Source organism: Zophobas morio, unplaced genomic scaffold (genome assembly GCF_036711695.1).
Source record: "Zophobas morio isolate AGI-343-1 ecotype UQ-CSIRO unplaced genomic scaffold, CSIRO_AGI_Zmor_V1 ptg000022l, whole genome shotgun sequence".
In the NCBI taxonomy this organism is placed as follows: domain Eukaryota; kingdom Metazoa; phylum Arthropoda; class Insecta; order Coleoptera; family Tenebrionidae; genus Zophobas; species Zophobas morio.
Window position 1 is genome coordinate 2,996,369 of NW_026972127.1, and position 23,028 is coordinate 3,019,396.

Genomic DNA, 23,028 nt, shown 5'->3' on the forward strand with positions numbered 1-23,028 from the left:
ATATTCAAGTCACTTTTGCACCTTTATCTCAGGTTTAACATTAAATTCTGAATGGTATAACTTCATCTTACCCAGATGGCACTAATAAGCAGAAATCATCAGTGCGTACTCTTATACATATGCGCACTCTTGTACACATTTACCCTAATACGATACTCAAAAACATGTTTTTAATTTCTTGTAAAAAAAATGAGTATTTTGCAGTTAAGCTCCGCCCTCTTTGTTCACAGCGAATAAAAAAATCATCACAATTGCGATGGGGTGGGTGGGCGGGGTTTATATTTTCCTTTGTTTCTTAATATGCACAGTATTCCTTGAATAACAGGATACTCTAAAACATGTTTTTAATTTCTTGTAAAGAAACAAATATTTTGCAGTTAAGTTCCGCCCCCTTGGTTCACAGTGAATAAAAAAAATCATCACAATTGAGATAGGGCGGGTGGGCGGGCAAACGTTTTGCCTTTTTGTTTTAATATGTGCAGACTTGTCATTTATAAACTCCGTTGCCAAGTTGCTGTTGATAGTAACTTTGATGTTCAACTTTTGCCATATTTAAAGGGGTTGTAGAAGAAAAGTGGAGGATTTAAGTTGAATACTACAAAAATTTACCATGTTATAAGTTTCTTGTTGTCAAAATAAGTCTACACATATTAAGAACAAAAAGGCAAAATCTAGCCCCGCCCACCCGCCCCATCTCAATTGTGATGATTTTTTTTATTCGTCGTGAGTTAAGAAGGCGGAGCTTAACTGCAAAATCCGTATTTTCAAAGAATACTGTATGTATATTAAGAAAAAAATAAAGCCAAAGATTAGGACACACCCTCTCAATTCTCAATTGTGATGAATTTTTCATTCGTTGTCAGATCGAGGAGCGGCGTGATTGCAAGATCCATATTTGTCTGGAAAGATTTACCATTTCAAATATATTTTAAGTTTTTTGTTCTGAAAAGACTACTGCGTAGTATATTTGGGGAAAAAAATGTACCCCGCCCACCCGCCCTATATCAATTGTGATGATTTTTTATATTCATCGTTAGCCAAGAGGGCGGAGCTTAACTGCAAAATCCTTATTTCTCTACGAGAAATTAAAAACATTTTTTGAGTATCGTGTTGTTCGAAGAATACTATGTATATTAAGAAAAATAAAGCCAAAGATTAGGCCCCACCCATACCCGTCCCGATCTTAATTCTCCATTGTGATGAATTTTTCATTCTTTATCAAATCGAGAGGCGGGGCTTAATTGTAAGATCCATATTTGTCTAGAAGGATTTACCATTTTAAACATGTTTCAATTAGAGATGTACCGACTAATGCCGGCCGACTAGTCGGCTTTGTCAAAACCGGTTTATAAATGCAACGGACAGTGTGTTTTATTTTCTATTTCTCTGACTACCTTAAAAACTTGTTTTATTTTAATAAAAGAAATAACTAAAGTTTCTTTGTTTTCCAAAAAATGTGTTAAATTTGTTTGGATAATTTTAACATTTAATTTTTTGTAGTAACTCAGTACAAAAATAAAGAATAGGTAACACAATTTAGGGCAGTTTATACATTACTTAACCAATTTTAACCACTTTTTTGGAAAATTTTTGGAAATTTTGAATTCGCTTTGCGTGTTTATTGGACCAGATATCGTGACAGCGATTTCAGAATCGTAACTAGCGGGAGATTATCTACACTTTGACACGAATCTTCGGTCGATTAAACCAATTTTAACCGGTTTTGACAAAGCCGACTAGTCGGCCGACACTAGTCGCTACATCTCTAGTTTCAATTTTTTTTTGTTCTGAAAAGACGACTACGTAGTATATTAAGAACAAAAAAAAATTTTTTTGAGTAAAGCGTTGCATATTTTGTTTGGAAAAAAAAATTCCAAATCGTGTATAATTATACCGGATGTCTGCAAAATGGCGGATTAACTCTTCAGTACGTTATGTACGGGAGTCCCAAAAAAAACTAGTATTGTCTTTCCAGTTTAAAGTGGTTTTTATGACAAGATAATAAACATTATCAGCTCATTATTACCCCACGACGGACAATATGTGTTGAATAATAATGTACGGCCCTGCAAGAAACCGACCACTTTCTTATTTAGGTATGGCTAGCGATTTACTCCAATTTTCCCAATCATCAACTTTGACACAATGGATCTGTATCATAAAAACCTCTTTAAACTGGGAAGACAATACCTGCTAGGAAAATAGTAATTTGGCAAATGAGATATCGTCTAAGAAACGAGAGGGTGGGTGGGCGGGGTTAGTAGTTGCCAAGATAAAAATGATTTTGGCAAATGACGTATCCTGTAAGAAACTTAATTAAATCATTATAAGAAAAGACACTAGAGGCTCCAAAGCACTTCCAAATTCTTTCCAAACAGGAATACCTAGAATCTCAAGATTGTTTTAAATTAAAAAAAAAAACCGGGGTCCAAAAATTAACTCAAAAACAGGTCAGGTCAGAGTTTTCTAAACAAAGAATACCAAAGTTCCCAAAAATTGTTTTAAATGATTTACAAAAAAAAATCTCCATGGGCTCCCCAAAATAATGGGTAGTACCCACGAGTCTCCCGAATAAAAAAAAATACTGCGGCACTCAAGAGTTTTTCAAATTCGTACAAAATAAAACATTAAAAGCTCAAAAGATTTTTTCAATTTCATCCAGCAACCAAACATTCGATTCCTGTAAATTTATCCGAAAATAAAACATCAGGGTACCTAAAAATAACTGCGAACATTTTAAATGTATGGTTTTGAAAACCAACAATTTTTGATACCTCAAACATTTTTATAGTTTAGGAAATATCGTTGTACCTTATACCTCGAGATTCTTTCGCATAAAAAAGGCACCAAGGAGTTACAACATTCCTTCGCATTCTTTCAAAGAAAAACACCAAGATCTTTCGTGATTCTTCCACATTTTTTCAAAAATATACAAAGGAGACCCAAAATTCTTTCACATTCTTAAAAAAAACACTAGGAACTCCCGGGGTTCTTCCACATTCTTAAAAAGACACTATGAAACCTCGAAACTCTTCCATGTTCATTAAAAGAAGGCACTAGAGAGCCCTAAGATTCTTCCACTATTTAAGAGCTCCAGAAATACTTTCACATTCTTAGAAAAAACCTCTAAAAGCCCCGAAATTCTTCCACATCATTTTTAAAAAATTCTAGGAACCCCTAGATTCTTCCACATTCTTTAAAAAATACACCAGGAAGCCGTAAGCTTCTATCATATTCTTAAAAAAAAACCTCAAAGGGCCTTCGAGATTATTTTACATTCTTGAAAAAAAAAAAAACTTTTAAGGCCCCCCGAGATTGTTTCACATAGGTACATCACAAAAAAAATATATCCTCCGAGATTTTTTCATTTTCTTTCAAAAAGACACTAAGGAGTCCTTGAGATTCTTTAGCATGAAAAAAGGCACCAAAGAATTCCAATATTCCTTTATATTTTTCAAAGAAAACCATTAAGATCTTGTGCGATTCTTCCACATTTTTTCAAAAATACGGTAAGGACCTCCGAGATTCTTACTTAAAGTCTCCAGAGTTCTTGCACATTTTTTAAAAAAGGATACTAGCAGAATTCGAAATTTGTTCACATTCTTAGACACTAGAAAACTCCAAAACTCTTCCATGCTCATTAAAAGAAAACACTAGAAAGCCCTAAGATTCTTCCACTATTTAAGAGCTTTAGAGATATAGTTTAGGAAATATCGTTGTACCCTATAAAATTTTATTGACAATCACGACACTGGAAGTAGTACAATAGCAAGAGATATTTACAACTTAAAGTTGTCGCGTGGCGGTAATCCCCAGATGTTAGAATGCAGTATAATCCAGGTCCGGACAGGGATCATCGTTACTCACGAACAAAAATGACCATTATTTTATGAGTACAACTACCTGCTAAATGTTGTCCGACAAATAGGTACGGGTGGACTGATGGTGTGAGGCATAAATATTTGTTACCATTGTACTACTGTATGCCTTGTTATTGTCAATAAAATTTTATAGGGTACAACGATATTTTCTAAACTGTAACTGCTTACTCGATTTTTGCTGATTTGTACCTTCGCTTAATATCACGCAAACATTGTTGTCAGATGGAATTTTATGAAATTATTACATTTTAACTGAAATGGTAATTAAACATGGTCATGGGCGAGAGAAATATTAACCAAAAGTTTTATTACTACCTACTTAGTTATTGTGATAGTGAATGCGTTGATTAGTTGTTAAACGTAGCAAAAGAACCAATTTTAAAATCATTCGCCAAAATGTGAGAAGGAACTTTTTTACTATTTTTCCCAGACTCACCAGTTGATTGTAGATTGCGAGCGTAGTGGAGAGTGAATCCACTATTTTTTAGACACCCGGTATCATTAATGCAATTTTGAATAGAGATTTTTTTCTAAATTCATTGAGTTAGCACAATCATACTTTCTTTCTGATTGAAATAGCAAAATAAATTATGAAACAATCATTAAATAAATTAATAATAATAATTGATAACTTTAGTTAATATATTAATCAATAAATAAATTAACCAGTAACAACCGAAACCAAAATTAAACTTCTGTTCTCTACAAAAGATGCTCAAAATGCTCTCCATTTACTTTCTGGCAGTAAAAAAGACGCTGAATAAAATTTAGTAGTGATTTAATGAGAATTTCTGGACGAATGCTAGCAATTTCGTTATGTATGCGTTCCGGTAAATGTTCAGTGTGAATGGGTCTATTGATATAAACAGAATTCTTCAAATAGCCCCACCAAAAAAAGTCAAGCGGTGTCAAATCCAGTGACCTGTCAGGACACTCAATAGTCTACCCCTTCGGCCTTTCCATCAGCCACGAAAATTTTAATTCACCTAAGTACCGTCGCACTTGACGTCCAAAATGGGGTGGAGCACCGTCTTGTTGAAACCAAATAGTTTCCGGATTTTGGTAATTGGGAAACAATTCTCACAAATCGTTGATTCGTCAGAAAACAAAATCCTGTTGATAAAATTTCCGTTTGTTTGTATTCTGTAGGTACATAATAATTTCGCTAAATTCAACTCTACGATCAAAATCATCTTCGTTTTGCTCTTGTATAAATGGATTTTGTATGGGTGAAACTTTTCCTTTTTCATTATTGTTTGACTTGATTTTCTACTAACATTGTGATTCAGCACTAATTGTTGCACTGACGTTTTGGAATTTTCTGTTGCGTCTAAGAGGACATTGAGGGCATTTTCATCATTTGTAGCAGTTTTTGGACGTTCTTTAACATTTCCAGTTTCATTAAATCTTCGTAGGGTTTTTGAAAACGGGGACTTAGAAAAGTGTTACTACTTGAGCAAAACTTCGTCTGTTCTCTGTTGCCACCGTAACCGATAAGTACTAATAATTCTATGCGCTCAGTTTCACTTAGATGCACTATTTTTGCAAGAAACACCTGACATGTCAATTTAAAATTATTTTCAAAGGTAACTATGCCATCTTTTTTTTCATTCATTTTTATTTAAAATAATCTATTTTGTCATTTCAATCAGAAAGAAAGTATGATTGGGCTACATCAATAACTTCAGAAAAAAGTACTGTACCTACTGAAAAATGCGTTAATTATATATGGTGCCATTTAAAAAAAATCAAGTTGCCCTTGCATCTCAAAAATAAATGAAGCAAGAAAAATTTTTTTGTTGACGAATAATTAGAGCACAACTTCTTGTAGTACCCCTATACCTAATTTAAGTTGATTTGTACAATTGATTCTCAAGATATTTAACCATTTAAACTACATAATTTGACACATAAATGAAGTAGGTAATTGTTGCAATCGACTTAATCCAGAATTGAAATTTCCCAAAAAATGTGAAATTGCGGCCAACCCATCGTTCTCCAACCCATCAACCCATCTCGAAAAATCAACGTAAAAAATCAACAAGTCTGTCATCGCGACCCACCTCCCGCCGCGATTGGCGCATCTCTCGCCAACCGCGTCTCCCCGAGCGCCCCATTGTTCCCTCGAGCCAATAGCGGGGGTCCTTCTCTCCGCCAATCGCGCTCCTTCCCGGCCCGCCTTCCCTCTGCGTCCCAGAATGGCCTACTGCGCGCTCAGTCCAGCTGTGAACACCGCCCGGAGAGCAAGTGCCAGAGCTCGTGTTCGTCCGTCGCGTCTTGACCGTTATCATGTGCTCAGTGTTTTCTATGTAAAGGACCTGGTGCTCTCGCATCATGATCAACGCCTTCATGGACGGCGGCCACCACCTGGCCTCCTACGGCCTCAAGATGAGCCCCGGCCACAACGGCGGCGGCGCGCCGTTGCCGTCCCCGCACCAGAACCCGGCGGCCGCCATGACCGCCCCCGAGCAGAACCACCACTTCCAGCCCAACTACGGCCACATGGGCCACCTCAACCACGCCGGGTACGCCGCGCGCGACTTCCTGCTGCGGCGGGAGCACGAGTTCCCGACGGCGGCGCAGACCGCCCCCAGCGAGCCGGTGCTGTTCCACCATCACGGCGACCACCAGCACCACCTGTCCCACCACCAGATGCTGTACTCGCGGACGGACTCGCACGTGTACCACCAGAACCACAACCACCACTACCTGAACCCGCACGTGCCGATGCCGCATCACCCGGGGAACGTGCACGGGGCCTTCTTCAGGTACATGCGCCAGCCCATCAAGCAGGAGATGCAGTGTCTGTGGGTGGACCCGGAGCAGCCGCCTCCGAGGAAGATCTGCGGCAAGCACTTCACGAGCATGCACGAGATCGTCACGCACTTGACGGTGGAGCACGTTGGAGGGCCCGAGTGCACGACGCATGCCTGCTTCTGGCAGAACTGCTCGAGGAACGGGAGGCCGTTCAAGGCCAAGTACAAATTAGTCAATCACATCAGGGTGCACACGGGGGAGAAACCCTTCCCGTGCCCTTTTCCAGGCTGTGGGAAGGTCTTCGCGAGGAGCGAGAACCTGAAGATCCACAAGAGAACGCACACAGGTAAGGACGGGCTACTGGTGAAAACGTGACGTTTGGGTTGAGAGGGGTTGTGATGGAGAGAATAGGGTTGTTTGGTGCTTCCGAGGGAAACGAGCATTCCATAACACTCACACAAATACCTTTCATAAAAGCGGAGTTAAGGCCATTTAGTGCATACTCGTTAAGGCTATTATTGCGGTTATAAATCGAAAATAAATATAGACCATTACCATTTTACTTAACAGATATCTCTAAGTTTCTACATTACAAGATTTCTTCTACGATTCGTGGTTAGGTACCTAAAAATATTTCTTTCATTGGTTAATTAAACCATTCTTAATAATCCTTAATTAATGATAATAATGCAACCTTTGTTGATATAAAAAGGACTGAGGCGAAGTCTGACAAAAAAGGAGAAGATAAAACAGTAATAAAAATCAAAGAAACTAATTATCTCATTGATCTACGATTTTTTCGCATTACTTGAAGTGACTATAGGTTCACTCTTTGACTCAAAATAATAATAAGTCTGTGTATCCTCAGCGAAGGCTCTATTTTTAGTAAACGTTGTACATTACAATAGCTCCGCAGTATAAATTGATAAAAGAATAGGCCCCAAACTTGAACCTTGTGGTACTCCTGTTGTCAATAGCCGAACGACTATTATTACGACTGTTATTTATTAGGGCTGTAAAGAGGCGCAAAACTGAGCTCACGCCATTGTAAACCTCATCCACTATAAGCTAGACAAATGTGACAGGTTTACCTCGCCAGTTTTGTCTAAAAATACCGTCTTGTAAATTAGTTTAGAACCAAGACAAAAAACTGTGTTGGCTTCTTTGTGGTTTATGCAATGACAATTTTGTTTTATCTTGGTGACTTTTCGCTTGAAACAATTTTTGTTCGTCTGACGTTTAGTGATTATGTTTCGGGGAAAGTCGAGGTCTGGGTTGAGAAGGGTCGGTGAATAGAATAGGTCTGTTTGTTGCTTCTGAGGGAAATGCGAACACTCATACTATAAAATAGACGTTTCATGAAAGCCTTTTAGTGCACACTCCTTAGGCTATTATTACAATTGCAAAGAATTTAGAATAATCTAGACAATAAAAATTATGAACCGTTATAATGACATTTTAATTATGTCTACAATACAAGATTTCTATTTCTTCATTATAAATGCTATACGATTTGTGGCTGTCAATAAGAACTGATTTCTTTCATTGGCAAACATTTAATTACTTATGTAATTATTGTAGTACCATTCTTATAACAAACCTTAATTAAGGTCGATGAATTATTTCTGAACCTACCCTTTAGCCAGGTACGAGGGCCATTCAGGAAACAATCATTGCAACCCTATACCACGCTATAAATAGAAGAATGTCACAGGTTCACCTCGCTAATTTCTGTCAAAAATGCCGCGTTGGAAACTAGTTTAGAGTAAATATAAAGGTCAACGAAAATATGTATAAAATACAAAATTGTCCAAGGTTTCTCTTGTTGTTGTCCCTCGTAATAGTTTAATTTTTTTTTTAATCTCAAGATTATCGTCGAATATTGTCGAAAAATATTTATGTTAATAAAAATAAATCGTTTGAGCTTTTTAAAACAATTTCGGTTTCACACAGTACGTCGGGGCAGCTGCACACTTGGACCTCTTTTGTCTTCATGTATCCGACGGTCCGCAGCGGTAACGTGCGACGAAGACAAATCCACTCTGTGTGTAATACGTAAAGAAACCGAATGTTATTACAATTTTTTTTCTTTCAAATTGATTTTAGTTTCGTAAGTAATTTGGATTTTATGAAAGTAGGTACATAATAACACGCTTCGTTGATTGGCGGCATGTTTTCGAAACTGACATTTTATTGGAGTCTAACCCTTGATATTACGAATCTGCGTTTTAATTAGGCCTGATCGTATAAAATAAAGTGGTTAATATGGAACTATCGGATTCAAGTGGTTCGTATCTGGTGCAATATCGTGTCATAAGTTAATTGCAAAGTTAAATGTTTTCTGATCAGTAGTATCCAGAACTGGGTGCTTAAGTTATTAAGAAAGTAACTATAATGTGGGTTAGAGTTACGTAAGTGTGAGAATAACTTAGTCATTGTTGCAGCTATCACCTTTTTTAAATAACTAAGTATAGGTTACAGTTATCTAAGAATGCAGTTTTCAGTTTTATTTTTTTAATAACCCAAAAATCACGATAATAAATAATTTTCTTACTTGTTATACAAAGTATAAAATAATAACATTGTTTTATAAAATGGTTGCGACACAAGACAAGTAATTAGATTTTTTGTGCCGATTTTTACATAAGTAGCAAATTATTATTAAATTATTACTAACTAATTATTATTTAACGATCTATCTGGCTGCAGTTCATTAAAACAAATCAAATTACGGAGATAAATATTTTCGTTATTTTTTCATCATCCTGCGATTCAAGAAAATTAGAATAACTTGGCAACGTCGCAGTGAATTTCAAAAATAAATTATGATTTTATAGCCTAAGACAATTTATTTGAAATGTTAAATTAAGCGTTATTATCAACGCTCAAAATTTAATTTTCCAACAGTAAAAACCAAAATATTCAAGCGTAACATTGTCCACTAAATTCAAGTCGTACCTAATATAGAAATATGCGGAAAAGTAGTACCATATGATAAAAAAGTTGTCTGGTAGACCACGAAATTTATTTTTAAAATAATGATGTTGGCGTTGCAGATATTTGACACTTTATTTGTTTTATAGAAAGCGTAAAAAAGTTTTATTTATTGTAGAAACAACGCAATTTTGGGCAATGATATTCTATGTAGATTCTATATATTTTTTGAACATTTCAAAAATTTATGTTTCTGGAAGTTTTGTTCAAAAATCAGAAGATGAACAATTATTATTATCAGCGACGGAAGGCAACGTTTGCTATTAATGTTAAATATCGGGTCTTCAGTTAAAAAGTCATCAAGTCGGCTTTGATTTTTTGTGAACGTTGTGAAGTATGTCTACAATTAACCCAAAATTTAATCGATTACGACAGTCAACGCGGAAATGTCAGTTGTATAGAGCGGTATGAATTAATAAAACACGTGCGTTTTTCTGTGCGTTTTCTTCTATCAAAAATGCAACGCCAACTTAATGACTTTTTTAGTTGAACACCCGTTATGTCTAACCTATAATTTTTTTATTCCGCAACGTGAATTTGGTTAAATAACAAAAAAATACGATTTTTTATGGCGATTAACTAATAATAATTGACAACTATTTTCGGTAGTATTAAAATTATTCTGCAACCATCCGGAAATTGTTATTTTTGTAAATTTCCATATTTCATATTTGTCGTTTCCAAGTAGAGATTTTTACATTGATTGAGAGCATCAGGCGTCTGATTATCCTATGCTTAAATGACATGTGACACGATTAAAACGGACATTGTGTTCATTTTTTAGATACTTACTTGTTTTTTCAAATAATTAGTTTCGTTATTTTTCAATTGTGATGTACAGGATGTCCGATTGCACTCTGTTCAGCTACATTTACAGTTATTATTTTAAAATATACAGTATGTTCCATTTAGAATTTACACACGAAAGTTGTATTTATTTACCAGAAGATCCTCTACGTTTTTACGGATTTACATTCTTTAAGAAAAGTGGTACATAAAGATCAAATACTAGGAGTAACGAAAAGAGTTGTGAAAATATCATATTATGGTAAAAAAAAACTCTAGTAAGCCGTGAAATTTATTTTTAAAATAATGATGTTGGCAGATCAACGCCTTTCCTGTCAAGGGTGACAGTCAAATAACTGTCAAATAAAGGGTCAAATAACTGGAAGGCTATAATGTCTTTATTTTAAATATATTTTACACAGTCTACCAGATTTTTTTTTTTGATCATATGATAGATATTTACATTGGGATGAGAAAAATGGTGACTTAAAAGAATTCTTAATTTCAGTATTTTTACAGAGTGGCTTGGGATTTTATACAAAACTTTGTCGCTAGATTTAAAGTTATTTACATGAAGTGACTGAATTTATAAATTGTCAATTTTGTCAAGTTTTTTAATTAACAACATTTTCGAATTTGTTTCTAAGTAAATTTTCTTTCTTTGTTGGGATTTATATTCACCACAAATTCAAAAAAAAATACGGTAATAAGATAAGCTTGAAAACGTTAGTTCCTGACGTTCTGTAGTTCTTATTGTTTGTTAAAAAAATCATTAACAATAAAAACCTCTAGTTTAGACGTGTCACAAGCTTCACTCGCTTTCCTTAAAGTGGGATTTATAAACTTCCTGTTCACGTTAAGTTCCCGTCAATACAGTAAGTCTACACATGTTTTGAAAATAAAGGCAAAATATATGCCCCGCCCACCCTCCCTATCTCAATTGTGATGATTATTTTCTTATTCGTCGTGAGCCAAGAAGGCGGAGCCTAATAGCAAAATCCATATTTCCTCTTAAAAAATCACCATTTTAAATGTGTTTTAAGTTTCTAAGAATAAAAAAAATCATCACAATCGAGACGGGGTGGGTGGGTGGGGTTTATATGTTGCCTTTTTTTCTTAATACATATGTTTTTAATTTCTTGTAAAGAAATAAGCATTTTGCAGTCAAACTCCGCCCCCTTGTTTCACGGCGAATAAAAAAAACATCACAATTGAGACAGGGTGGGTGGGCGGGCTTACTTTTTGCTTTTTTGTTTTAAATTGTGTAGACTTCTCTTCACATGAAACTTAAAACATGTTTAAGATGGAAAATTTTGTGTACGCTTTTAACCATGGTTTAATTTCTTGTTGTGAAAAGATGGCAATGTATGATAAGAAAAAAGCAAAAATATAAGCCCCGCCCACCCACCCTATTCCAATTCTGATGATTTTTTTTATTCGTCGTGTGCCAAGAAGGCGGAGATTAACTGCAAAATCCTTATTTCTCTACGAGAAATTAAAAACATGTTTTTGAGTGTCGTGTTGTTCAAAGAATACTATGTATACCTATTAAGAAAAAAATAAAGCCAAAAATTAGGTGAATAAACTGACAATTTGCAAATTTAGTACCCTGTATAAACGACTTAAATAAATTCTGTAAGTATCTTAATAAAAAATTCAAAAAACAACGAATTTTTATAAAAATATAGCAAAATATTAATTAATTATCAATTTAGAGAATAAGGAAAAGTGGAAAATAATAAGAAAATCTCTAAAAGCTATTAAAATAATGTTGTTCAGTGGTTAAAAAAATGTTTATTTGGTGAACAATATAAATCTGTGGCTCTTTATGTTTTCAAATAATTGAAATATTGCTGTAGAAGTAATAAATTGGGACGATGCAATTCTAAGAAAAGGGCTCATTATTGATACATATTTTTCTGGTAGTTTTCCGCAAATGACCTGTGCGATATTATTTTGTAGGTTAATTTTTTTTAATTTCTGCTCTGGTAGGCCATGACGCTTACGTCAGCCGTTTAAATTTAAAAAATCACGGTATTTTCTTGACTAAAATGTTTTAAAAACACTTTTGAAATTTAACCTCACTTACTTTTTACCATATCGTCTATAGGCGATTTTATTATACAGATAATACTTCGAGAAATAGTTTCATAGTTAACTGGAACACAATTTTTATTTAAAACCGTGACTGCCAACGAAACTGAAATACGTTTATTTTTATCTAAACTGCGTGGAAACAACCCCAGGATTATCAGTCACGGTATAGTGGATCTTTCATGGTTAAAATAATCACAATTTTCCACGCTTCTCACCACTGTTGTTACCACCTGAACCTCAATTAGCTACCACTGCACTTAAACAAAAGTAACTAATGAAAATGTAAATCGACAATTTTAATTACCTCACTTGACCTAATTAACCACTTTCCATACAGCACCATCCATAAATCACCCACCACCTCTAGACCCATCTCCACCCCCCTTTATTCCAATCGGCATCTCCAAAAGGCAATTTTTTACCCGCTTTCTGACAGCGATATCGTCCTCGAAAAAGAATAACCTGAAAACATAAATTGTCTCTTAAAACCTGCGTTTTCGGTAGGCGTGTTGACCGAACGAAATTCACAATAGACACTGTCAGCCCGGTTGTGACCAGGTTCTGGGAAAGGTCCCTTTGTGTTCTGGACACTTCCACAGAAAAACGATTAAGAAGTATGCGAACGGACTGACCGTTATTAATCACAAATTAAACCCATTGCATAAGATGACAGAAAAAGCCAGAATTTGTCGATTCGGTTCTCATCGTCGGCTAAATTATTAAGGATCAACGTCAACGGAACGATTATAACGATATTCATTAGACGTAATCTTAAGGTTTATTAACTTTGTGTGTGTGTAGCCTTTGACCTTGGCGGGTTTACAACCTCTTTTTTATTAAAACGAGCTTGTTCGCGTTCGGAAAAATCGCTTCATCGCTGACATGCGCTTTTGAGGGACGGCGAAGTGTCGGATGGGTCTGAAAAAAATAACAATGAAAGAGTGACTGTGGAGTCTCGAGTTCACCGAACGGCTAATTTCGTTCGTTTTTGATAGTGCGCGGCTGGTAATTACAACAAGTGTTTGACGTGCTTCTGGTTTTTTTTCACCCTGTATATATGTCTCACATCTAAAGGCATAATTAGACACAATCTCTGCAACAAGTCCAAAAGATGTTAATATCCATATGTCAAAGTCCGTCAAAAGTCCCTACCTGCAAGTTACACCCCCAGGGTATTTCCAGTGGTTGATGGGTTTGTTTACAAATGCTTATCCCCGGCAATAAATCCTTTTCGAACTTTCTAATATTAATTTACGACCGTTAAACACTTTCAGAGCGTACTTAGAACTGGTAATCCCCATCAGCAGAAGTCTTCGCCTTCCCGGCCACCCTGCTACCTAAATTTCGATTATCATCGCCGTGCCAACAGCTGGGACAAATTTCCACAATTTTTCATCAAGACACCACCATCAATATTCCTCTCCAATCCGCGTTTTAATTAAGAAAAAGCTCCAACATCGACAGAGACAAATTAATTTCGTTTCCATCAACTAATCATACTACCAACCATCGAACCAAAAAAACCCATGTAATTTCTCGAGTTTGTTAAGCCATAAATTAATTACAAAAACGAATTATGGGCGTTTCTGATGGGTAGCAATATTTCAATGAGCGAACTGGATGCCACGAAGGCGGACCCAGCGATCACCCGAAGGCCCTCGGTAGCAGTCCCATTAGGCCCAGATCCCCGCGTCCTCCATCGCGGTAATTAGACCATCGATCATCGCGGCGACCATTTTGAGGGTAGCCTGTATTACTCAAACGCACGTGATCGACTTAAAAAAAAACAGTCCGGTGTGGCTAGGTAGAACAAATCCAAGAAAGTGATTAGGCCATCGATCATCGCGGCGCGTCCATTTTGAGGGGAGGTTTTATTTGGACGGGGGATGAACGTTATTGTTAATATGGTGGAGAGCGCACATGTGCGCACCCTTGACAATGTGTTAAACGGCTGCTGCTGGTACAGATTGGCCTCGAGGGTGCTCGGAATAGGCCCGTTGAAAATCTACTAATCGCCTTTCGATTTTCGGGGCTCGAGGCGATTATGAGGAGTCGGACGGTAATTTGCTCGCTGATTTTCTGTGTAGCGAACGCTTTGATTTGCGCTTTAATCGATCGTGGTGGCGGTGGAGGATTGAGGAGCGATTTCGAGCGGGGGCGGCCCTGGAAACGAAGAATGTATATTTTGTTTGAGCGTATTAGGGAGTTTTTTCTAGGTCGAATCATAAATTCATAGTGTCCGAAAATACAATACTCTGTAGAGGTTCGCGAGACGGCAACTTTGGTTATCGATTTCTCACTTGTGTATATAACTTGACTTTGTGATGAATATTTCGTGTATAACGTAAAGAAAAATTTATCACCCTGTATATATAGCGGTCAAAAAATAGCACATCATCAATTCACAAGTCAAAGAAACTAAGTAAATATCGCTTTAGATTTAAATCGATTAAAAAAACTGAAGAATTTTTATCTTTTCTTTGTTCGATAAACCAATTTGAACCAATCCAATACTCAGAAGTTAAGTTTTGATTCGAATTTTAATTCAGTTCAATTAAATTTTTACAAGTACAAATATCGATAGTTCAGTTTTTTCAAATAGAACGCCCTATATTTTAGCGTTTTAGATTTATAAAGTAATAGTTTCTAGGAATTTTCATTTTTTTTAGAGAAATTGACATCGAAAGAAAACGAACAAAAATAAAGTAAGATGCAGTAACAAAAATCAGGACGTTCTATTTGAAAAAACTGAAATATCATTGTTTCAATATCGTAAAGTTTTCGATTTTTTTTTATAAACACTCTGTATATTAAAGTTTATTTAATTGATACTGCAACAAAGCACGTATCTTTGTTTACCTCTTCATAAAATATTGTGGCACGGATTTTAAAAATAATCCGAGTGCCATTTTTTTAGTAAACCTCAGCACTAGTAAAAATTTTTAAGAAAATTGGAACACGAAAATTTCAAAGATAAACCACAGTTATAAAGTCTACGAGGATCCTAATTAAAGTAGGCTAAAATTATACAGCCTGTTCCATTGAAAAAAAGTAAATTGTATGTTACACCTCAAAAAGAGAAAAGTCTATACCTATCATTGAGACATCGGGGACCGCCCACTTAGTGACTCACCCTGTATTAAAAAAAAATCGAGCATTAAAAGCACGATCAGCGACAGTCATGGATTTTTGAAGGTTTGTCTTTGATAGTTGAATTTTGAATTTATACTTTTAAATTGATGGTGATGTGACAAGACCAAAGTTCTATCAAAGACAAATATCCAAAAATCCGAAGCTGTTTTTACTCGTGTTTTTATTGTTCTCTCGGTGTCTATTAAAAAACCTACTAAGTTTTTTTTGATAAACTGTAGAGTATTATATTATTTTATTAATTCTTGACATATCGTCACTTTTTGAAGGGGATGAGCAGACGATGTCAATTAAAGTATCTAAATCTATATAGTGTATTTCATTAGAAAAGAGTTTTGTGTTACGCCTCAAAAACAAACCACCCTGTATAATTGACAAAATTTTAGTTTTTGGCACTTAAGGAATCATTCAACTTTGGCCCTTAAATTTCAGATGCGACGTTGCCAAGACACAAAAAAAATCATACTAAGGTTATTTGTGTCATATTAATGTAATATTTTGTGGATAAATCAACAAAAGTATGTTTTATTGTAGTATGAATAAAATTTATCCTCAGTATACAGAGAGCTCAGAGTAGATATACTTATTAAAAAAAAAAAACTTATAGTTTTGTAAATTTCATTCTATCCTTAAAATTTTATTGACAATAACGTGATGGACAGTAGAACAATGGTAAGAAATATTTATGGCTCACACCAGTTCACCCGAATTTGTCGGAAAACTTTTAACAGGTAGTTGTACTCATAAAATAATGGTCATTTTCGTTCGTGAGTAACGATGGAATTATTCTGCTTTATAACATCTGGGAATTACGCGATAACTTTAAATTATAAACATCTCTTGCTATTGTACGACTGCCCGTCTCGTTATTGCCAATAAAATTTTATAGGGTAGAATGAAATTTCCAAAACTATACTATAATTTTCAAATATTCATACCGCGGTTTGTGCCAGAGATTATATAATAAATTTCTTCAAGCTTACTAATATTATTTATAAATTATTATTATAGCAAATATTAGCCCCGCCCACCCACCACCTCTTCTCATTCTGACGACTAATTTTATTTCTGCTCGATATAAAATCATTCCATCGATTTAGAGCGGATAAAACCAATCACCGAAATGGAGTCCGGGTGGGTGGGCGGGGCTAATTATGTTCTTGTGTCGAGTGGGAGTGGAAACTAATGGAATCTAGGATGTGAAAAAAGTAAAAAAAACACTAATCCTAACCTTTTTTTTTTTGGTTGAATATGTCAAAAGTGCCAAAATCAGTCTTATCTTAGCAAATATTAGCCCCGCCCGCCCACCCCCTCTTCTCATTCTAACGGCTAATTTTATTTCTGTTTATAAGATCACTACTTTTATTCAAATTGGATAAAATCGACCACTGAAAAGGAGACAGGGTGGGTGGGCGGGGCTAATTTTTATTATACTATTTATTATAAAATTTATTGCCTATTTCATGCACCCGACGTGACTTGACCTAACGTGATCTGACTTCTTTATTGTCTCAAATAAACAAATTTTAAACATTTCTGTGAATATATGAAAACCACAAAATACACTCTTACAACTATTGTATTTTGTGAAACAAAAATTATTAATAATTTCCATTTTTATCTACAAAAATTTTATACCGAGCGATTTTGACGGAACTGTAAAAATTGCTATATTTCAACTGGCGATTTTGGAAAAACGGTAGGAATTTTCAAAGGAACGACACCGAAAATGGCTTTTGGATGTCGAAATCTACAAAAAAATGTTTTCGGAAATTGTTAAAAAATGGTCGAAAATGCCAAATTTGCCAAAATCAGTTTCATCTTAACAAATACTATTCCAATCGACTTTTTAAATTTTTTTGGGATTTAAAATAAACGCTGATTTAACCGCCAAAAGTTATTTTCCGTTTCATTTCTTCAAAGAGTTCGAAGAGATTTTTTATAAACTTGACTTTCAAACTTATATTTTTCGAATTATATCTAAGTATACCTCAAATTTTTTTACGGATTTTTAGACAACTCTCCTCTTATGTAATTTTCGATTTTTTTTTTTTGACCTCTTTCGAAAATAATAATCTGTAAAGGTATTTTTTTAAAGATTTCGACCTTCACAAGTTATTTTCGGATTCATTTCTTCGTTAATACTTCCATGTTTCCAGAATTGTCTAAACTCATTCGCGCTGATTAAGCGATAAAAAAAGACAATAATTTTCCGAAAAAAAAAATGTGAATTGGTTTTCATTCACAAGGAGGAAAATTCCTAATTTATGGAGAAATAACTTACTTGTTTATTGCGAGTCCAAAGTCATTTTTGCTTTGTTTTTGAAACAATAGAGAAAAACGGAAAAATAATTTTGAAAAATTATCCAACATATAAATAAAAATTATAAATTATAATTATAGAACAACATTTTGCAATGTAATTTTGAATCTGCAAAACCGAATCTTTGAAACCTTGCAGATGTTTTAAAGTTATGATAAGCATAATAAATTTTTTATCGAAATATATTTGCTTATCCCCTCCAAAAAATTGATGACGTTGGCCCAAAATTTTGCTGAATAAATTCTACCCAAACTGTGCAAAATATGATGAGGTTTTACTTGTGATTTATCATTCTATTCATATTTTTTAGATTTGCTCAAAAAAATTTAATGAATGAGTCAATTTATTTTATTGATTAAATCGGGAAAGGCCCACTCCCTTTTTCCAGAAAATTTTGGGAATGCAATACTGTTATTTTTAGTATTACACTGCACCAGTGCAAGTTCATATATGACGTCATCACAAAATTGTGTAAAGAAAAAACTCAACTCGAAAAAGCTGGATATGTTTCATTGTACTTTAGATGCGAGGGAAGTTCTGTGTAAATACCTTTCGACCAATTTTTGTAGTTTTATCACCAAGCAGTAGCCCCGCCCACCCACCCTTCATTTTCGTAGAGGTTATGTCATTTGCCATTTCAAGTCTTATCTTAGCAAATATTATTATTATTATTATTATAAATATAATATATTCTATTCAAACGAAGAAAGGATGCACATATTGAGAATTTTTTGTCAATAGCCAGCATTTTTGCCCTAGACCTGAAAAAATATTTTACAAAAATTTCCCGAAAAATTCTAAAGAAATTTTTGATGTAGATATCAAAAAAATTTCAAAGTTGGATTTTTTCAAATGTTGCGCCAAATTATGTTAGACCAATTAGAATAGAGTCGGTAAAAATAGTACAAGGCAATAATGCTTGTCAAAAGGAGGTACTCACTGTCATTTGGCTGTCACTGTTGTCAGTGTCTTGGTTGAAATTTGAAAAGTTTGGAACTACGGTATGCAAATCACTCAAAGCAGATTAATGTATGTTTAACTTGTCCCACCCTTAATAATCACCCACTTTCTAAAACCTGTTTACCTGTTCGGTATATTATTATTTAAATCCTACTGTATCGTTGTCACTGAGAACGTCAGAGCCATAAAAACGGAATACCTCAGGGCAAGCTATACCTGGAACAATACAACAACTCCTACTCAAAGATTACTAGTTTATGTTTACATTTGACAAGCACGTGCACAAACCACATGTCCTCGTTTAAAAATGAAATAAAGTTAAAAAACGTTTTAAACAATTATTATTAACAAATTAAGTATAAGAATAATAAGTTTTCAGTCGCACCTGTTTCAGAAATGAGTTACTTCAGTGAGCATCACTTAATTTATTTATCACTGCCTTCTAGCTGTTTTATTCATGAAGATATTATTTTAAATTTGTTCATGTAAAAATTAACTTGAGTTTAACAGATAAATAACAACTACTTACTTATAACTGACAGTTATTTAATTAAATTCAAATATCTGTATTTATGGTGTATTTTTTTAATATATTGCTTTACTATTAAAGGTGCAGTTGCACAACTGTAGGTTTGCCAAACCGAATTGAATAGATAATAAATTAAATCAACCGCGTTTTTTTCTGATTCACGAATTTGACTAAATTGTCAGCTCATGGTAATGCTAAAGCAGTCATAAAATATCATAAAAAGAACCGGCTTGTCACAGTTGCAACTGTGTAAATCGCACTTAAGACTTACATTCCGTCCTAGATGTTTTATTTGTGAAGATAAATTGACTAAAATTTGTAGCAGCTGTTTATTGTTTAATGAAGAAAATATTTCAAGTCTTGTTTCACATTTAAACCACTATTTCGTTGCGTAAAAATTTAATTATGAGTATTTGTTGTCGAAATTTTCTCTGTACGAAATCAACTCCCATTTTCCGTCATCCGGCGTGGAAACCGTCTTCGCCCCCGCCCCCGAATTAAAAGCGAACGTCTCTGAATTAAAGGGGATAATTTCCCGCTTTACAACCCATCTATCTCATTACCGATCGCAATAAACAACCCAACAAACGGCCGGAGCAATTAAGAGCAAGTAAAACGCGATGAAGACAAATGAATCAAGATCGAATTAGAAGCGGGTGAATCGGGGCGATATAGGGTTTGTTTCCCTTTAGGAACGACCCCTAAGCGCATCGATCGTTTCACATGTCTCCTGCACCGGGCAAAATGGCGGATACGATTGTGTCGAGCGGGATGCTTACGTCATTGTATGATGCCATTCAGGACGCGTTCCGAGAAACGGCGGTTTTCGCTTTTTCGCGTTCTGCGGTCCGGGTTTTTAATAAATGCCCGGATTCGACGTCGCTTCGATCGGGCAAGCTTTGCTTGGTCGACCGGAAAATGGGATGTGCTGATGCAATGAGAGAGAGTTCGGATGCTGGCCGAGCACTTTTTGATTATGGGAATCGAGAAAAGGTGCCGAACGGAGAAGAGATCCTCATAATGGCTGTTTTGTGTGGGAATTGTCGGGGTAATGAGGTTTCAAGGTTGTGGGTTTGCCTTGACGAATTCGACGGAGGAGACAATATTTTCGACGAGATCAAAGCGTGTTTGAATAGTAATGGCGGCGAGATTAAACATTTCTTGCTTTAACAGGTATTCATGAAGATACAATGAGGAGCGAGTCAAAATACACCGTGAGCTTTTTTTTGCCGGGTTTGTGTGGCAGCTGAGATTCTAGTATTATTAGACGAAGACCAAATATAGTGACGCAATAATTACCACATTTTTTGGGTTCAAATGATGCACCAAATTCTTAGTTAAATAAATAGTTAGTCCAAATTTTATCAATTTATCTTCAAAATTAAGAAACTAGAACGGACTATGAGTCTTAAGTGCGATTTACACAGTTGCAGCTTTGTCAAGCAAGCTAGGCAATAAATAAATCAGATCGGTTATGTAATTTCGTCACTAACCAGAAAAACTCGTTTGAACATCACACTACAACACGCCTTAAACACAGCTTATTTGATTTATTGTTTTTAAACTCGACTTGTCAAACTTTCAGTTGTGCAACTGTACCTTTAGATAACTCCGTATTTTTTACATTATAATTACTTAGATCTTAAAACAAGCTCCACCTATACGATAATTTACATATTTAAAATTTTAAATTTCTTGTTTTTAAATTTTTGATGAATACTTGAATCATTTTGTTTTAAACACAGTTCTATTGAAAGCGCGGACAAGTCTACTATAAACCAGTTTTTAATTATCACCAAGCGTGCCGACTCAAGACCGAATTTGTTTGCATATTCTTTGAAAATAATTTATACATTTGTTACATTTTTATAAAAAGTTGTTTTATTTGGTTGTATTTCCGTAGCGAGGGAAGTTCTGTCTAATAACGTTAGACCAATTTTTAATATGCAAGAATTATAAGGAGGAATTTTTATATTAAAAATTTTAGGTATACGAAAATCACTGAAAATCTTGACTTCATTCATAAATCTACACAATTTATTTTTTAGTGTGACTAATAGATAGCACGTGCTGCCATCTTGGAATTAAATCAAAACGGATTTTTTTTTGTAGAAAATTGTGGTATAGAATACATGATGTTAATTATGAATGAGTGTTTTTAGATATTGAATATAAGCTAACAATATTTTGTGGGGAGACAATTGACGATACGTGTTTTAATATACAGAGTGTCTATAGAAAAATTATAACAGTTTTCTACTTATTTTCCTTTCTAAGTGACACACCGACATTTTGGAAGGAAGACAACAAAAAATACGGTAAAATGCAATAATAAAATATAGGTGTTCTACAAAGTTATTTTTATAAACACTCTGTACGTTAAAATTTTAATTAATTGATACTATAACAAAGCCCGTACGTCTGTTTATCTCTCCATAAAATATTGCAACACAAATCTTAAAAATAATGTTATTGCGATTTTTTTCTGAACTCTTGCATTGCCAAAAATTTTCAAAAAAAAATGGAATAACGTGACATCGTAATTTTAAATTACTTAAACTATGGTTATAAAGTCTAGGCCAATATCGATCAAGATATCGAGGACCGCGCGCTTATAGTGACTTACCCTGTATATATATTTTTTTTATTGAATTTAACAAGTGGTAGATTTTTAATTTTATAATAAGTTATAGTTATTCGTTTAAACCTTATTTTTTTTTTAGTATATATTATTAACAATGGCACTATTTCTGAAGACACAAATTTATAATTTTGTATTTTTTCTGCTTTCTTCATATTAAAGCTGAAAAAATAATCAGTTGTTCCATGGTCTAGGATAATAAAACTTTCAACAATATTATTTTTCAGATTTAGAACAAAGTAGGCTACGATTGTAGCTTTATTGTCTTATAATTTTTGTCAGGTTTTCAGTAGGCTATTTCACCTTGAAAATAACCGAAATAAAATTTTTCGTAGTCTTCACTGATTACATATTTTTCAATTTTGCAATTTAACTTGAACCACCATGGTGGATGGCTATTTTCGTGTTTTCTCGACGTTTTACGTCCCATAGAGTACTAAAACATAGTCTGCCTGTTGCCTGTGTCTATTTTGTTAGACAGTTTTCGAAACTACTGGACTGATTGTTGTGAAATTTTATATTTTTTAGGTATATCGTCTAGATTGTGAAACCCAAACCCAAATTTTTTATCTCTACCAATGATTTTCAATAATTTGATGGTGTACTAAATTTGAGGTTTCCTAAGAAAAATCTGAAATAATCTTGGGGGCAGTTGGAAGAATTTTAGAAAATCTTGAAAGTCTTTGTTGTTTTGTTTTTGAAAGAATTCGAAAGAATCTCAGGGTTTATTTTAGAAGGAATGTTTTGAAGATCTTGGCATTTATTTTGAAAAAAATTGAAAGAACCTCCGAGGTCTTTGATGATCCATGAAAGAATTCTGAAAACTTTTATAAATAATCTGAAAGAATCTTGGAGACTTTGGTAGTAATTTTGAGAGAATCCCGGGGGCGCCTCCTGTTTTACTTTAGAA

General features: G+C 34.6%; 1 protein-coding gene across 1 annotated transcript in view; it reads left to right on the forward strand.

The window, feature by feature from the left end:
- The first annotated feature begins 6,112 nt into the window (after positions 1-6,112).
- The window catches only part of LOC135133715 (pair-rule protein odd-paired), a 69,169-nt gene continuing 52,253 nt past the window's right edge, over positions 6,113-23,028 (forward strand). Inside the window, exon 1 of the mRNA XM_064062205.1 lies at positions 6,113-6,984. Coding sequence (XP_063918275.1) covers positions 6,216-6,984 — 769 coding nt within the window. The 5' untranslated portion in view covers positions 6,113-6,215. The remainder of the gene's footprint in view (positions 6,985-23,028) is intronic.